We start from the raw sequence: 17,034 nt of genomic DNA on the forward strand, positions 1-17,034 counted from the left end.
CAGATCAATGAGCTCACTTACAGACATGGCTTTAGAAGGGTTACTGAAAAGTCCCATGTCTCACAGCTGTCTGCAGACCCATTAGGTGGAATCAGCAAAGATACAGAAGAGCTCAGTGACATCATCCACCAACAAGATCTAACAAATAAACACAGAGCACACCACACAACACAGCAGAACACACGTCCTTTTCAAGCACCCACGGAATAGTCGCCAAGACAGACTGCATCCTGGGTGGTAGAACATACCTTAACGTATTTAACAACAGAGTGTGTTCCCTGACCATAATGGAATCGAGCTAGAAATCAGTAACAGAAAGGTAATAGGAGAAAAATCTCCACGTACTTAGAAATGAAAGTGCTCTGAATGATCAACGAGTCAAGGAGGAAGTATTAAAGGACATAAAAAATACTTAGAACCAAATGAAAACATAACATATTTATGTTTGTAGGATGATGCTAAAGCAGCACTGAAAGAGAAATTTATAGCACTAAATGCTTACATTAGTAAAAAGGAAAGGTCTTAAATCTATAATCTAAAACCCTGACCTAAGAAACTAGAAAAAGAAGAGCAAAATGAATCCAAAGCAACACAAGAAAGGAAATAAGAGCAAATAAATGAAACAAAAAGCTGATTCTTTGAAAAGATCAATAAAATTGACATGTTTCTTGCAAGACTGACAAATATAAAAAGACAGAAGACAGAACTTGCCAATATCAGGAGTGAAACCATGGCTATAACCACGGATCCTAAAGCCATAAAAAAGGATAACGAGGAAACATCACAACTCTTTGCACATAAAGTTGATAATTTAGATGAAATGGAACAAGTCCTTGAAAATCACAAACTACCAACATTCACCCAGTATGAGGCAGAGAATCTTAACAATCCTATGCCTATTAAAGAAATGTAATCTGTAGCTGAAAAGCTTCTGAAGATCTCTAGGACTAGGTGGCATCACTGGCGAATTTTACCATACATTTAACAGAGAATTAACGTAAATCCTAAACAATCTCTTCCAGAAAACAAAGGGGGTGAAACACTTCCTAAACATTTTATAAAGCCAGTTTAATCTCAATACCAAAACCAGAAAAAGATGGTCCAAAACAAAAAGCTAAAGACAAATGGTCCCTCATGAATATAAAAATTCTCACAAATAAGTAGCAAATCAAATCCATCTATATGTAAAAATGGTTATACACCATGATTAGGTGGGATTTGTTACAGGAATAGAAGCCTGTTTCAATAATCTGAAAATCATTCAATGTAATGTACTGTATCAACAACTAACAAAAAACCATGATTGTGCCAATTGATGCAAAAAAAAAAAGCTTATGACAAAATTCATTTTGTTATTAATATATTAATTTTTCATAATGTCATTAATAAAAACATTTTCAGAAAATCAGGAACATAGACTGTGATGGTTAATTTTATGTGTCAACTTGACCAGGCCATGGGGTGCCCAGACATTTGATCAGACATATGTCTCTAAGGGTGTTTTGGGGTAAGATTAACATTTGAATCAGTAGACTGTGTAAAGCACATTGCCCTCCCTAATGTGGATGGTCCTCATCCAATCAACTGAACGCCTGAATAGAACAAAAAGGCTGAGTAAAATCCTATTCTATTGGTTCTTTCTTTTCTAGAAAACCCTAACAAACAGAGAAGAGAAACTTCCTCCGTTTCACAAAGACTATCTATAAAAAACCTACAGTTGACATCATACATGGTAGTCAAACAATGAATGGTTTTCCCGTAAAATTGGAAAATAAACAAAGCTGTCTGCTCTCATCACTCTTATTAAACATCACTAGAAGTCCTAGCTAGTGCAACAAGGTAAGAAAAAAAAAATTTTATGGCTGGTTGGGAGGGAAGAAATAAAACTTTTCCACTTTGCAGAAGATACAGTTGTCTAGAAAACCCCAGAAGAATCTACTAAAAAAATCATAGATATAATAAGTGAGTTTTGCAAGATCACAGTATATGAGATAAACAAAAATCAATTATATTTTGATACGTTAGCAACAAACATGTAGAAACATCTAGAATGTAGAAAGAACTGTCGAGAAACTCAAAAGTAAAACAATTCAATTAGAAAATGGGCAAAAAATAGAAGACATCTCAGTGAAGAAGAGATACTAAGGGCAAATAAGCACATGAGAAAATGTTCACCGTCATTAGCCGTGAGGGAAACACAGATTAAAACCGCAACGGTTTATCCCTACACACTGAAGAAGGAGTGATGATACCAAATGCTAGAGAGAGTGCAGAGAAACTGGGTCTCTCACCCTTTGCTAGTGAGATGCAAAATGGTGTGGCCACTATGGAACACAGTTTGCCATTTTCTCATAAAACTAGACTTGAACTTTTAATCAGACCTACCAATCTCATTCTTGGGCATTTACCCAGAGAAATGAAAACTTACGCCTATACAAAAACCTGTACGTGAATGTTCATAGTAGCTTTATTCATAGCAGCAAAAAACTGAAAATAATTCAAATGTACCTCAATGGGTGAATGGTTAAACAAACTGTAGTACATCCATACAATGAAATCCTATTTAGCAGTAAAAAGCAATTATTGATGCATGCCAAAAACTGAATGGATCTCAAGGTCATTATGCTCAGTGAAAAAAGTCAATCTCAAGAAGTTCCACACTGTGTGACTCCACTTATAGACCATTCTTTTTTTTTTTAATTTTATTTTTTATTAAAATTTTTAATTTTGGGGGGAGGTAATTAGGTTCTTAATTATCTACTAATTATTTTAATGGAGGTACTGGGACTGAACTCAGGACCTCATGCATGTGAAGCTAGCACTCTACCAACTGAGCTATACCCTCCCCCCATTTATAGAATATTCTTGAAGTGACAAACTATAGTGATGGGAAACAGATTAGTGGCTGCCATGGAACAGGGACTGGGGATAGAACAGGGGAGTTCCTTCGCAGTGATGGAACAGTTATGTATCTTGATTTTGGTGGTGGTTATACAAATAAATACATGGCTAAAACAGACTAGAACTATACATAAACTCACCCCCACCCACCCATGAACATATAGGAAAAACGGTGACAACTTAGTAAGGTTTATAGTCTAGTTAACAGTATTGTACTTACATCAAGTTTCTGAGTTTGATGTTGCACTGGTTATATGACATCACCATGAGGGGAAGCTGGGTGAAGGGTACGTGGAACTCTATGCACTATTTCTGCAATTCTTGGAAACTATAATTATTCCAAAATAAAAAAATGCTAAAAAATTGTGCTCAAATGCTTTTTAAAAGAATCTCAAGTATCAAAATAAGCTGTAAGCTAAAGAGATGGAAGAACTATCTCTGATTTAGTTTTTTCCCAACAAAATTACTCTCTGTTTCATGCCTACCTGTTGTTTCTTTACTCTGTTTTTCTTGAAGCTAACTAAATACAAGCTTTTCAAGGACATAGGCTATATTTTATTCATCCCCTTCAGTGCCTGCTGCAATACAGACATTAAAAAAATTAGTTAAGGTTTTAATTGAGCAAGTTATCTAATTCTGGCAAAATCTGACACATTTCTAAAGAGAACTGGAATTATGCTACCCTGACTAGCTCTGTGACCCTGGTTGCTTAGTCCTCTCTGGACCGTGAGCTCCTCATCTACAGAGTGGAGGTAAAGAGTCCTACGTCAGAGGACTGTTCAGAGAATTAAATGAATTAATATACGTAAAGTATTTGAATAGTGCCTGACACGTAGGGAAAGTTCAATAAATGTTATTTTTCTAAAAATTTTTAAAAATAAGACTTCTAAGTGACTCATTCACATGAATCAAAATGATAAACCAATAAAAGGTTTAAGTGGTCATTTCCTTTAACTTCTATTGGATTTCAATGAAAAGAAGTCTGTTTATGGGGATTACATAGAAATAAGCCCAATATGCCATCCTAACATCAGCCTTAATATTCCACCTTATAAAAACAACTGCCTTGCTACTGCATTCAGGCCTTAAGTTCCAGATCCCATTAAAATGCTACGTGTAAAATGCTAACTAATAAAGGTACAGTCTAAATACTTACGTACACTATGTGACTCTCACTCAACTGACTTATTAATCTTTTACTCTTCTTAAAATGACCTTTTTCTTTTCTCTGACTGATGAACTCTTATCCATCTTTGCTTAAATGTGATCTCCACTCTTAAGTCTTATCCAAGCTCTCCAGGGAGGACCTATCATACATACTGCAACCTCCCCGCTGTGGGCAAGACTGCGCTCCACCCACTGACTGTTGTACTTGTCGCACGTATAAATCCTGCCACAGAGCAGGGTCCTTGACAGGTATCTGTGGATGAATGAACCACTGAGTTCTTCCTGCGATACGCCCACAGCCATTTTCACTTACCGCCATAAAGCACTAGGCATACTGCTTATAATTATTTGCCATTTGTCTCCTCCCCTGGAGCTGAAGCCCTCTGAGGGCAGGGCCCATGTCTCAGCCATGTCTGCACTCCGGGTGACCAGCACAGTGACTGGAACATTCATCAGATAAGCAGAGCGGTCACCATGTGCCAGGCACAGCTGCGTACGTACAATGAACAAGGCAGGGCAGGTTCTAATGGAATGACAAACAAATACAATAAAAAGACAGTTACATAGTTTTTTTTATTGGGATTAGAGCTGTGAAGAAGACAGAGCAGGGCAGTGTGACAGAGGGACGAGGACATGAGCTAGATGAAGGCTTAGTAGTCAGGCAGGTAACATTTGGGCTCAGAGGACGAAAAGGAGCTAGTCATGTTTAGAGCAGGGGAGAAGAGTCCCATGCACAGGGAACAGCAAGTACAAATCAGCTGGGTTTGTTGGGGGAAAAATGAAGGCAGGCCTGCCTGGCACTAGTAAAGTAGGGGGAGAGGGGAGGACAAGAGGTCAGAGAAGCAGGTGGGGCTGGAGAGTGCAGGCTACGCTGAGAAGTTTAGACTTTAAGAACACAGAAAGCTGCTGGACAGTTTTGGGTGGGGAGTAACAGAATCTGATTTACATTAAAAAATCACATTGGTAGTCACGGGATGAAAAAATGGCAGGTGGTCATGAACTTCCTTCCACAGACAGACAAGTTAGGAGACTCTGCAGTGAGGGGGTTGGATGGCATGGTGGCAGCGACAATGGACAGACAGATGAGATGACGAATTTTGAAGAGCTGGTTGGCAGGGCTTGCTACCGAACACGGGAAGTAAGGTGTGGCAGAGAGGAATCGAAGATGGCACCTGAGGACTGGAGCCAATTTACCAAGATGGGGGAAGAGAAGCAAACATCTACTGTCGTGGACTGAGAACGCTTCAGATGCCTACTGGATGTGCACGTGGAAAAGAAGCACGTATCAGGTACTTAATATATACTTTTAATAACTAAGACTTTGAGGACGATAGACTCACCTAAAGTCAGACATACCATACAGCACTCCAGCCTTGACTAACTCTGTTTACTGCTTCCAAGGTTACAGAGACAAACAAAATAATAAGTTACTGAACTAACGAGAAGTCTCAGTTCATTTGATGAACTGTCATTTTTGGCTGCTACTGATGTTCCCTCGACCAGATTTTTAATACAAAGGTGCTGAATTTTGTGTCAGAAGTTTTAGACAAATGCTGTAACTCAGTTCTAGTATTTGTGTCACTTAGAGAAGGTCTTCTAGACACTGGAGTGGTGAGCTGTCGAGAAGAGCAAGCAACGACTCACCAAATCACTTTTACTCAAGAATAATTAAATGCCATTTATGAAGCTACTGGGAGTCAAAGGTTTTTATGCTTTTGGCAATGATTTACCTTTAAAAATTCATACTTACTGAGATGCAATTTGCACAGAGTAAAATGTAGTTTTTAGTGCACAGGTCTGAGTTATGACAAACACATACAGTTAAGTAACCAAGTAACCAACCACCCAAACAATCAAGATACAGAAGAGCTTCTCACCCAAAATAGCTCCTTCAAGTCTTTTTGTAGTCAGTCTCTCCACCGCCCCGGGATGCTGGCAACCAACTGCCTGTATTCTGTCCCATTATCTTTTTAAACTCCAGAATAATCTAAGCAAACTTAATGCCTCTTATCCACAGATGCCTGACAACCCCATTTATCTTGAAAAATACAGTACGTGAAATATCAGAACCACCTAAAAAGTATTTAATGACCTCGTAAAAAAAAAAAAAAGAAGCCATCCATTCCAATTATTAAGGATTGGATTCAGGCCTCCAAGCCAGAATTTATAACTTTCCTCTAAGACGTTCTTCATCTAGTAATTGGCCTGGATGAAACGACGACTTTTAATATACACTCAACAACAAGATTTACACACTTTTTCATCAGCAACCAGAGGTTTTGTGGATTACTATCTCATCTAAAGAGTTAATTAGGACATAAAACATTACATATCCTCACAGTGGTTTCACATATGATTTTCTGTAACAGGAAACTGGTAAATATGAATTTGATTAAACTTCCAAGTTAATCTCATTTGTAAAATCCTGTAATAATACTGCTTTAATAATACTATTCCTCTTTGAAATTTAAAAAATATTTTGTTTTGATGAATATACATGATATTAAGTTTGAAATGTACACTATTATTAATTTTATTCAATTGGGTCAGTCTTTGTTAAATCTACTATGAAAGCAGGTACTTAACTTGAGCTGCTGGGATATATTTAAATTTCATACTCTTATTTAGAGGGAATGATGCTCAGTGTAATTTATTTAAAAAGTAATTTATTAATTGATTCTTAATCAGTCTGAATGAACACATCTTCCAAGATGAGTTAGAGACAGTGGCACACAGTCCAGTGGTTAAGGCCTTGAGCTTTGGAATCAGAAAGACCTGGGTTCTACACCCACTCTGTGACTGATGGGCTGTGCACACCCCAGGCAAGTAACCTCCTGCCTCACTGAGCCCCGGTTTCCTCCTCCGTTAAATGTGAGTAACACTGCTACCCACCTCAGCATGAATGCTAGGGCTGGGGACCAGGTGTGGCACATATAAATGTGCTCAGTAAATGTTAGCTATCATGTAGCAGATGGAACTTCCATTTAAAAAACACTGCAATGTTCTACTACTCAGCATTCACTCGGAAACAACAGGGAAAGTGACTTTATTTATGTTTTACAGACGGCAAAGTGAGGGACACAGACAGCTGAACGGAGAGCAGACTCACTGGCTCAGGGCACACGGTTAAAGCAAAGCAGAAAGGCACCAGGCTGTTCAGACAACTCTGGTAATTTAAGGCCTGAGGCTACTGTCTTTTCTAAAAGTGGGTTTTACTTTCACTTTTTAAAACTATTTTTTTAATGGGGGAAGGCAATTTAGTCTTTTAAAAATTTATTATTATTATTATTATTATTTTAAATAGAGGTACAGGGGATTGAACCCAGGACCTTGTGCAATCTAGGCACACATTCTACCATTGAGCTTTACCCTCCTCCCACTTTTTTTTTTTAAAGAAATAAAGAAGATACTTTGATAAAAGTCCTAAGAGAGCCAAGGATGAATACAGGAGAGATCTGCACGGTGTAGTTCTGCTTTTGGTGCAGGAAGAAGGCCTCTTATCCATTAACTTTCTCTGTGTGTAAAAAGGAATTTCAGTAAGTGGGAGTTCATTCTGTGGAGCCAACTGCATCAGAACAGCTGACTGGACACTGTTCAGGTCTGAAATAACTTTGAAAACTTAGTTTAAAATGGAAATAAGTCTTTCACATTTCTCCCCTTTCCCCCCTTATTCTTTCAAAAATAGTATAATAATAGTTATTTTTTCCCTACTATTCCTTATAGGCAAATTTATGGTGCTCATAAAATGTTAAACTAAGTTAGAAGGAAACTGAGAGGACAGCCAGTCCAATCCTTTTCTTTTCAGGGAGAGAATGATGGGAACTAAAATAAAATAAAAGCCAAAGTGTGCAGGGGACCAAAGGTCCCACGACTCTTTCCACTACAAGGGTACCAAACACTTAGGCTGGGCAGTCACCAGAGCGCCTCTGTGTCCACACAGACACCATCCGGCACATCACTGCTTCCTTCTCACCTTAACACCTGACAGTCCCAGAGTCACCACACTCAGCCTAGCGGCTGCCAGGGACAGTGACCATGCACTGAGTGATCTAGTAAACGTAAACCCAAAATTTCCAGCTTAAAATGTGAAGACATTTTTCCTTCCTTCCGTTGTGTCTCAAATTTTAGAAATAAATTAATTAAACAGTTAAGAGCAATAATGACCATATCAAAAAAAAAGTTGAATTCCACACACTAAAAATGCAGTTGAAGGCTGTAAGATAAACTTACTTCATCAAAAATTTAAAAAATAAATATAAGCAAAATTGATCTATGGTGAAAGAAATCAGAAAGTGGTTGCCTGGGGCCAGAAGCTGACTGGGAAGGGGCAGGTGGGGTGATGGAAGTGTTCTGTATCTTGATAGAGATGTGCTCAAACTATATGCTTAAGATCTGGGCATTTCACTGTTTGTAAATTATACCTTTCCAAAAAAAAAAAAAAAAAAAAAAAACCAAAAAAAACTAAACTACTCATGTGGAAAATTCAGATTTTAAAATTCTCATCCAAAGGAGGGACTTGAACTGAGATCCAGCTGGTGAAAGGCAATGGCCAAGCTGATAGAGATCTTCCCAAAGCTGCCTTTCTGTTCAACTGTTCATGAGAATAACAACCACTGTGCCAGAACTCATGTACAAGGAGAGCGAGTAAAGAGTTTCTTTGAAGCTAAGCAGATGAATGGATTCTGCCTTACCAGGAATGAGTACCACTTAAGAATTGTGTACACTGCTGCGAAGTACATTTAGAATTCAGTCATAGAACTTCATCCTAAAGACCACAGAGAACTTAAGACCTTTACAGATAAGGAAGGTAAGGTCTAATATAGTGCTCTGAGTAAGTTTTCACATTTCTATTTCCCATACTACTTTCCTATAAAAACTTGAGTGTGTATGACATTCTGCCGACTGCATATCAAATTTGGTGACAGAGTTTTGACAAAACAAGAAGAGTAATAAAATAGAAAAACTGGTCCTTCTCTGGCTGACAAGCGAGCACATGACGTAGGCTCAGGAACCACAGATGGACATGAGCACAGATTGGTCACAGATACGCCCTGTGAGTTCTTACCGCCATGAGACAAAGAGAAGAGGGCAAATTCAGAGTTCAAGTTATAGTTAGAAAGGGAAGACAAACTTCTCACCTCTTTTAGCAAGTGCACTGAAATGATAAATTTTAGCATACATTAGTACAAAGTCTGGTGTAGTGTCCGGCATACTGACAAATGGCAGCTGTTTAAGAAAACAATACAACCTGTGCCTAATGAAGAATCCACGGGACAGTGGCCTTCCCTCTCCTCTGACCGTCATACGTACCAAATCTGGCTTCACTCGGTGAGTCAGGGGGAAGGAGAGCCACGTGGAGTACAAGGTGGTGAGCACCGTGGAGAGCCAGGACTGCTGGACCTCGCGGCTCCTGGGAATGCAGTGAATGCAGTACTGGGGAAACTAGAAGGAAATAGTGAAAACCCAGATCAATTGGGCCACTGACACCAAAGTCAAACACAGTAACAGCACACATTTGTGCAAACAGGAAATGCTTTCTTGATTATTTTAAATTTTCACTGTAACTTCTTTTAATTTATAAAGACTTTTTCGTGTTTTATACAACACGAATCATTGGTTTATGACAAAAAGGCTCCTAAATGTGATTCTAAAATGTTAAAGTCAGTATTGGGAATAAGTTGGGGGAAATTTCCTATAAAATATGTTTTAGGCAAAGAGCTAATATATTAATATACAAAGAGTTCTTACAAATCAATATAGAAGACAAATAACCAATATCAAGGTAAACAAAGGAGGTGAGCAGACAATTCCAAACAGAAGAAACACAAACAGCCAATAAACATATGAAATGATGGTTAACATTAAACACAAAATAAAGTAATGAGGCATTTTTCACCTACCTGACTGGCAGAGATTATGGATACTCAGTGTTGTTGAGGAGGTAGGGACACAGACATTGGGCAAGGACACTGGTACAACATTTTGGGACAGCAATTTGGAAACATCTATCAGAATTTTAAGTTTGTCTACTTTTTTTTAACTGAAGTATACTTGATTTACAATGTTGTGTTAGTTTCTGGTGGATAGCACAGTGATTCAGTTATATATATATATATATACATATATATATATATATGAAATCTTTTTCATCACAGGTTATTACAAGCTATTGAATACTGTGCTATACAGTAGGACCTTGTTGTTTATAAATGTGTCAACTTTTGATCCAGCCTTTCTGCTTCCAGAAATATATTCCACAGATTTGCCCACATGCCATCCACTGTACCACTGTTTGTATTTGTGGAAACTGGAAACAGCCCAGATAGCCTCCCATAGGGAATGGAGAAGTCTATATGATAAAATATACAAAGATACATGAACAAATAACCTAGATTTACATGAACATATATGCAAGGTGTGTCCAGATAAACTGTTAGAGTCAGTATGCACATTGCAGGACAGTATGTTTAATATGATCCAATGTGTATTAGCAAACCACACAGCTGTGTGTTTGTATACATACATGCACACATATTAATATCTGCATGAAGAAAATCAAGAATTGTTTGCCACAAATTGTATTTGATGAGGAAAGGATTACACAGGGGATTGAATACCAGAAGGTAAGAATCACTGGGGGTTTCCTAGAGCCTGGCTACCACAAACATTACGTCAGTGACAAGTGAAGGACTAAACATCTAACACACACCCGCCCCCAACTTTGGCCTTGAGGAACAACATGCTTTTTGAGAAAAGAACAGAAAAGCTTTTTCCTAAACTAGTGGAAGACACAAAACTACTGGTCCTAAGTTTGTGTGCATTTAGTGAAAGGTGTGAAACTGTATGTGGGGGCTTCTGTAATGCTGCAGGATGGCATGAGTGTCGTTCCCATAATTCAGCACAAAATGAAGACGGACCATGCATGTGACCGCTCTGCTTCAGACACGATGGGAAAGGGCATTCCCTCCTCCTTCCATGTTGCACCCGTGGAGAAGGAGCGATCTGGGCTCAATGTTATTCACTATTTGTATTTACTTATTCATCATTTATTAAATCGATGTTTTTTTCTTTCCTTCCAAAGGATTAAGGTGCTAAATGCTGAACTAGAAGATAATACTGAACAGTTCCCAAACTAGAGACCACAAGGAGCAGTATCCAAGAGGGGGCAGCCTCGTAAGGACTCCTGTTTGAGGCTTGTATTTGTCTAATTTGTGGAGATTATTAATTGGAAAGCATGTAATTGGTAAAAGAGTGCTGAAGCCAAGTCCCCTTAAAACCGAATTCCCTTACCAAATTTATGATTAACTTCTCTGTCCAAAATTTTATTCCCTTTCTTGTCCTCTCTGACCTCAATCCTGTGCTGACTGAACACCAGTCTAACAGTCAGATGACTAAAGCCGCTGCTGTGGGTAATGTGTTAATGTACTAAAACTGCTATCACAGACACCACTAATGTACAAACCCAGGCGGCTTCTCCAAGGCAAGATGATCTAACAGATCCCTGAGCCGCGGACCACATGGCCTGAGATTCATAAACCAGAGACAGATGGATGCTCGAAACTATGACTAAGAAATGTCACAAGACAATTAATCCCTGCCTTTGTTCTTCCCTTTAAAACACCCCTAACTCAGAGACCAAGTGGGAGTGGGCCTGAGGCTCGTCTCCCACTCCCTTGCTTGGGGCCCTGCAATAAACCCTTACTCTGCTGCAAACTCTCGCTGTCAGAGTCTGGCTTTCTGCGCTGTGGGCACATGTGCCCTTGGCTCGGTTTCAGCGCTACAGACACCAAATCCGTTATCAGAAACCATTCGGAAGCCCAAGCCCTACACAAGGTCTTTTTTGCCGAGGCGAGGCGGATGCCACGATCCACATCTTTGACCTGGGGCATAAGAGGGCAGAAGTGGGTGAGTTCCCACTCTGTGGCCACATGGGGTCAGATGAATATGCGCAGCTCTCCTCCGAAGCCCTGGAGGCTGCCCATATTTGTGCCAACAAGTCCATGGTGAAAAGCTGTGGCTAAGATGGTTTTCACAACCGAGCACGGATCTGGCCCTCCCATGTCATCTGCATGGACAAGATGTTGTCCTGTGCTGGAAGTGACAGGCTCCAGATAAGTATGTGCAGGGTCTTTGGAAAGACCCAGGGCAGACACCAGCCAAGTCTTCATGTCCATCCACAACAAGCTGTGGAACAAGGAGCATGTGGCTGAGGCCCTATGCAGGACCAAATTCAAGTTCCGCCACCACCAGGAAGTCCACATCTCCAAGAAGTGGGGATTTACTAAGTTTAATGCAGATGAGTTTGAAAACATGGTGGCAGAAAAGTGGCTCATTTGGGATGACTGTGGGGTCAAATACATCCCTAATCATGGCCCTCTCAACAAATGGCCAGCCCTGCACTTGTGAGAGCCTTGGTGCCACCCCCTCCTTACTCATGCCCACCAATGAATCCTACTTTCTTGTCAAAAAAAAAAAAAAAAAAAAAAAAAAAGAAAAGAAAAGAAAAGAAAAGAAAACCCCCCAAAATTCTTTTGGTTCAGAAGTGTTTCAAACAGGTAATATGGTACACATACCATTTATTACATAATATTCACGTTTGATGTTTGGAGAAGTAACCAAACACATTGATATTTCTGCAGCAAGACGCAAACAGTCACACTAAGCAGGGTAACGACTGTAAGCCTCACGTCAACTCAAACCGGGTTTTGTTGTCAAATGAACTTGTGACAAACTTGGGACTTTTTTGTTCTCCCCTCAGTTCTCTTGAGTTTTTTTTGAATTTCAGATGAGGGACCATGGACCTGTAATACAAAACACACTTGAACCCAATCAGATGTCATTATTATTATAGTCAAAATAACCCAGTAGGGTCTTACTATCAAAGATTTTTGATGTTACTTCCACATTTTGAGGCCTGATCTTAATAGCTGTGATATTTTCTTCAGAAAGGCCTGGGTGTGTTCCTGAACGCAAGCTGGTGTGCCCAACGCACAGTGAGGCCAAACTGAAATACGGGAGCTTAGAGCAGAGAAAGGTTCACTGTAGGGCTGGGCAAGGAGAACGGGTGGCTCAAGCTCAAAAACCCCAAACTCTCCAACGGTTTTCGGGGAGCAGTTTTTAACAGGCAGAATTCAGGGTGAGGGCGGCAGGGCCCGTGGCTTTCTTGTTTGTTGATGAGGTAACAGGGCAGTGCTCCAGGAGTCTTGTGCTCAGCCTGAAGGTCCATCCCCCAGCTGGGTGGGGCCCTAGCCCCTACAGAAGAACTCCAAGGGACTGTCATGTATGTTCCTAGAGGAGGAACCAGGACCCTGCTTTAATGCCACACTGTCTTTCCTGATCGCTCCTCCTTTGTGTCTGTGTTCCCTTACTTCTCTGATGAGTAACCATTTGCATCTGCTCTTTGGTATTCAGGAAGGTCTAGGAGGCTGAAGTCTTCGTCCTACACACAAGAAGTGGGGGATGCGGAAAGGACTTGGTCTCAGGCGTTTACCACATCCCTTGAATCTTCTAAAGCTGTGAGCATATAACTTTGCGAAGAAGCAATGAACACCGTTTCTGGATATTTTTAGCGTCCTGAGGGGCTGGATCAGTTCGACTCTGGCTCTGGAAGCCCAGCTCCTCTGACTCTCTCTGAGCTCCAGAGAGGCAGACACAGCGGCCTGGCAAGGCCTGTGCAAGGTGTCTGGGTCTGGAGACAGCTCTCTTAGACCTGGACATGGAAGAAGAGCCTGCAGAGGTACAGGCTGAGGGAGCAGAGAAGATGGGTTTGGGAGGTCTCCAGTCCCTTCCCAGAAGAAGGAGGAAACTAGAAAAACAGCCCTGAGGGTGAGGAAAAAAGGTGGTGACAAAAGAGTGATGACCTCTCTTTTGACTTCAGATCAGACGCCAGGCTGAGGAGGGGAGTCTCAGTTCCACTCGCGGGCTGGTGCTAACTGGACCACTGACTGCATGCCTACAGCGACCACGCATCCAGTCTGCACAGGATGATCCCAGTTTACACCTGTGGTTCCAGCATAATTATTAAAAGTGCTCCTGCTCACAGAAGTCCCCCAAATTAAATGATAAAGTATATAGTTACCCATGGGGTGGGGCAGTGAGGAGCTTCTTCCAAGTCACAGGAAAGGAAATTTATTCAGAACATCCTGATGCAACATGATGCCAGGGTCTACATTACCGTCAAGGAAGAGAGGTTAAGAGGCGGCTGCGAAGGAAGCCAAGCTGAGGCCCTCCCAGAGAGACAAGCAGGAAAACAGAAAGGCGGTGTGACCAGCATGGGGAAGGGGGGAGTGGCGGGGGCCAGAACCACGACCCTCCCTGGCCAGGGGCGGGAGGGTCCACACGGTGCCAGCTCTCTGGCTTACAGCTCTACCCTACAGAGGCCTGTACCTCCGAATCCCATCCAAATCTTCCTCACACTATGACATTTTGGTAAGTTCAGGTAGGTAACTGGAAATCCTACCAAAAAGGAGATCTCTCTCCAAGTCCAAGGCTCTTCCCTCCCTCCCGTCCCCCACCAGACCGGTTCTCAGAAGCACCCCGCCCGGCTGACCTTTCTCAATAACCTTGCTCCATCCACTTGTGCACTCTTCCCTCCTCCATCACCAGGCTTGCTTTATGTTTTATAACTACTCTACTTGCTGTGCTGGCGTACTGTGTGTTTGTTTATTTACCGTCTGTTTCCTCCATTAGCACACAGCTTGGCTCGGGAGGCCGGGAATTTGAAACCACTGCAGTCTCAGTGCAGGCAGGAGGATTTGGTTTGCAGCTGGTGCTCAAAAATATTTACTGAATGAATGCTTCACCAGGTTATTGCAACATTAATATAAAATAATTCAATCCTCTGTCACCTAGCTGAGATGTACTTAGACTGAGAACACAGAAAGGACACAAAGGAGGTAATTTCAAAGTGCTTATTACTTAAGGCCTCATTTGTAAGGTCCACTCAATCAATCGGCTGAACTGAACAGGATTACTGAGTCTAGAGGGAAAACACAAAGCAGGGGACTGAGAGTTGAAAAACTGCCAGAGTCAGGGGTTTTGACCCCCAAGGGGAGATGAGAAGGAACCAAAGACAAACGGCCCCTCCGCATCAGTGTGTCTGAGGTACATAGCCGAGACGTCTCCCTGTGGAACCGGCCGTTCACAAGGGCCTCAGGCACTTCTCAGCCCTTGTGGGTCCTCTCCCCAGAAAATAGGTCCACGAGAGAGGAGTGTCCCGAGGCCCTGAGGGTGAGCACAGAGGGGAAGGGAGCCTGCCAGGTAAAAGTGAGCAGAGCCTCTCACTCTGCACCTAAAACTGCTTAAAAAATTCTCTGCCCACTGCTTCTGTATTAAACTGGCTATGCAGGCGTGCAGTCAAGTGGACAGAAACCTGGGGTCATCCTGACAGGGACAGAGTCCTCCGATTAGCTATGCCTGATAAACAGAAGCTGGTGCTGGGGTATCTGATGTCCTGTGTCGCCGAGAAGAAAACACTGAAAGCCAGGCCATGAAAAAGCCTCGAGAGAGTTTTAGAAAATAACATAGTTTTATACATAGTTTAAAAAAGATAATCAAATATATAAAGAAGTAAGTGAAGAAAAATTATCAATAGAAGGCTTGCATCTCAGTCTTCACAAAAGTTCCCTGGAAGGCAAAGGAATGGGACAGAGGTTCTGAGAGATGCAATTTAGGCTTGGCTAGGACCGGGCATTCTTAGGAACTGTGGCATCTGGAGAAATCCAAGTGAAGGCGTCTTTACAGACCTACTGTTTTTGTTAGTTGTACCTTTGCCTTGAGGGAACTGTCCCTGATCCTCTTTATGTCCTATGAACGGGATGCAGGACACAGAGGATTTGTCATCCATCATTTTACACCCCCCACACACCCCCCAGACACAACATTCAGTTCAGGAGTGGTCACATGACCCAAGCAGGGTCAGTCTTTCCCTGGAATCTTACAGAGACCCAGGGAAAGTTCTTCCTTTGAGAATCACCGTGGGCTGGCTGCTCTCGGTCCATTCTACCGGGGTGTGAGATACAGACTTGTTTCAGTGTTCCTCTACTGGCCAGGCTTTTCTATAACAACTCCAAACTGGACTATCATACCTGCCACCAACTGCCGTTCCTGCCAGAAACTGACAAATGAACAGCAGAATCCATCATGAACAGATTTCCTGTGTAGACGTGACGATCGTGAAGATCTACGCTGGGGTTGGAAGGGGCAGGGTTGACGGGGGCATTGCCCCATGTTTCCTTCTTCCCCCTTTACGTACACTCCGCATCTGCCCACCTACTGCCAGCATCGCCTCCACTCTCCCTCTCACCACCATCTCTCACCATGACTGTTACAACTGCCTCTTTTTAACTGACATACAGCCAGTTACACAGTTGGCTCTCCTCTGGCCCCCCTTCGTTTCATTCTCTACAGAATCTCCAGAGCGATCTTTCTATAATGCACTGCAGATCTCTCCTTTCATTCTCCTGCTTAAAACCCTCCAAAGGCTTGCCACTGCACTTGGGATAGGATCCAAGGTTCTTACAAAGGCCGCCAAGGTCCCATGCCATGCGGGCTGGCTCCGCTCCCCGATCGCCCCCTGCGCACCCCCTCCAGCCACACCAGGCTTCCTTCTGTTGTCTGAGGTGTCAGGAGCATTCCTCCTTCCTGCTGCTTCTGAGCGTCTGCTCTGCCCGGACTGTCTCACGGGAGGCTCCTTCCTGCAAACCACGCGTCCCATGAGCATTACCTCCGCAGAGGAGTCAGCTCTCCCCCACCACTCGCTCCCCTCAGTACACGGCTGCCTTCCACCACACTGTCCTGTTTTACCATCTTCAGAGCAATTATCGGCAACTCAAGTTCACTTGCTCATTTACGGCTTGTTCAGTTGCTGTCTGCCTCTCTCCCCAGAATGCAAACTCTCTGAGCAGAAAGAATTTCATCTTGCTCCCTGCTGTAATCCTGACGCGCAGAACAGTGTTTCAGACGTCG

At 42.1% G+C, this 17,034-nt stretch overlaps 1 protein-coding gene and 1 pseudogene across 2 annotated transcripts in view; one reads left to right on the plus strand and one right to left on the minus strand.

Annotated features, from left to right (window-relative positions):
• Window positions 1-17,034, minus strand: part of ALG14 (ALG14 UDP-N-acetylglucosaminyltransferase subunit) — a 79,044-nt gene that overhangs the window by 37,869 nt on the left and 24,141 nt on the right. For both annotated transcript variants that reach the window (XM_010950422.3, XM_074370004.1), the window contains exon 3: window positions 9,379-9,510. In XM_010950422.3, coding sequence (XP_010948724.2) covers window positions 9,379-9,510 — 132 coding nt within the window. The remainder of the gene's footprint in view (window positions 1-9,378; window positions 9,511-17,034) is intronic.
• Window positions 11,016-12,474, plus strand: LOC105065372 (large ribosomal subunit protein uL16-like; annotated as a pseudogene).

Source organism: Camelus bactrianus, chromosome 9, assembly GCF_048773025.1.
Source record: "Camelus bactrianus isolate YW-2024 breed Bactrian camel chromosome 9, ASM4877302v1, whole genome shotgun sequence".
Lineage (NCBI taxonomy): Eukaryota > Metazoa > Chordata > Mammalia > Artiodactyla > Camelidae > Camelus > Camelus bactrianus.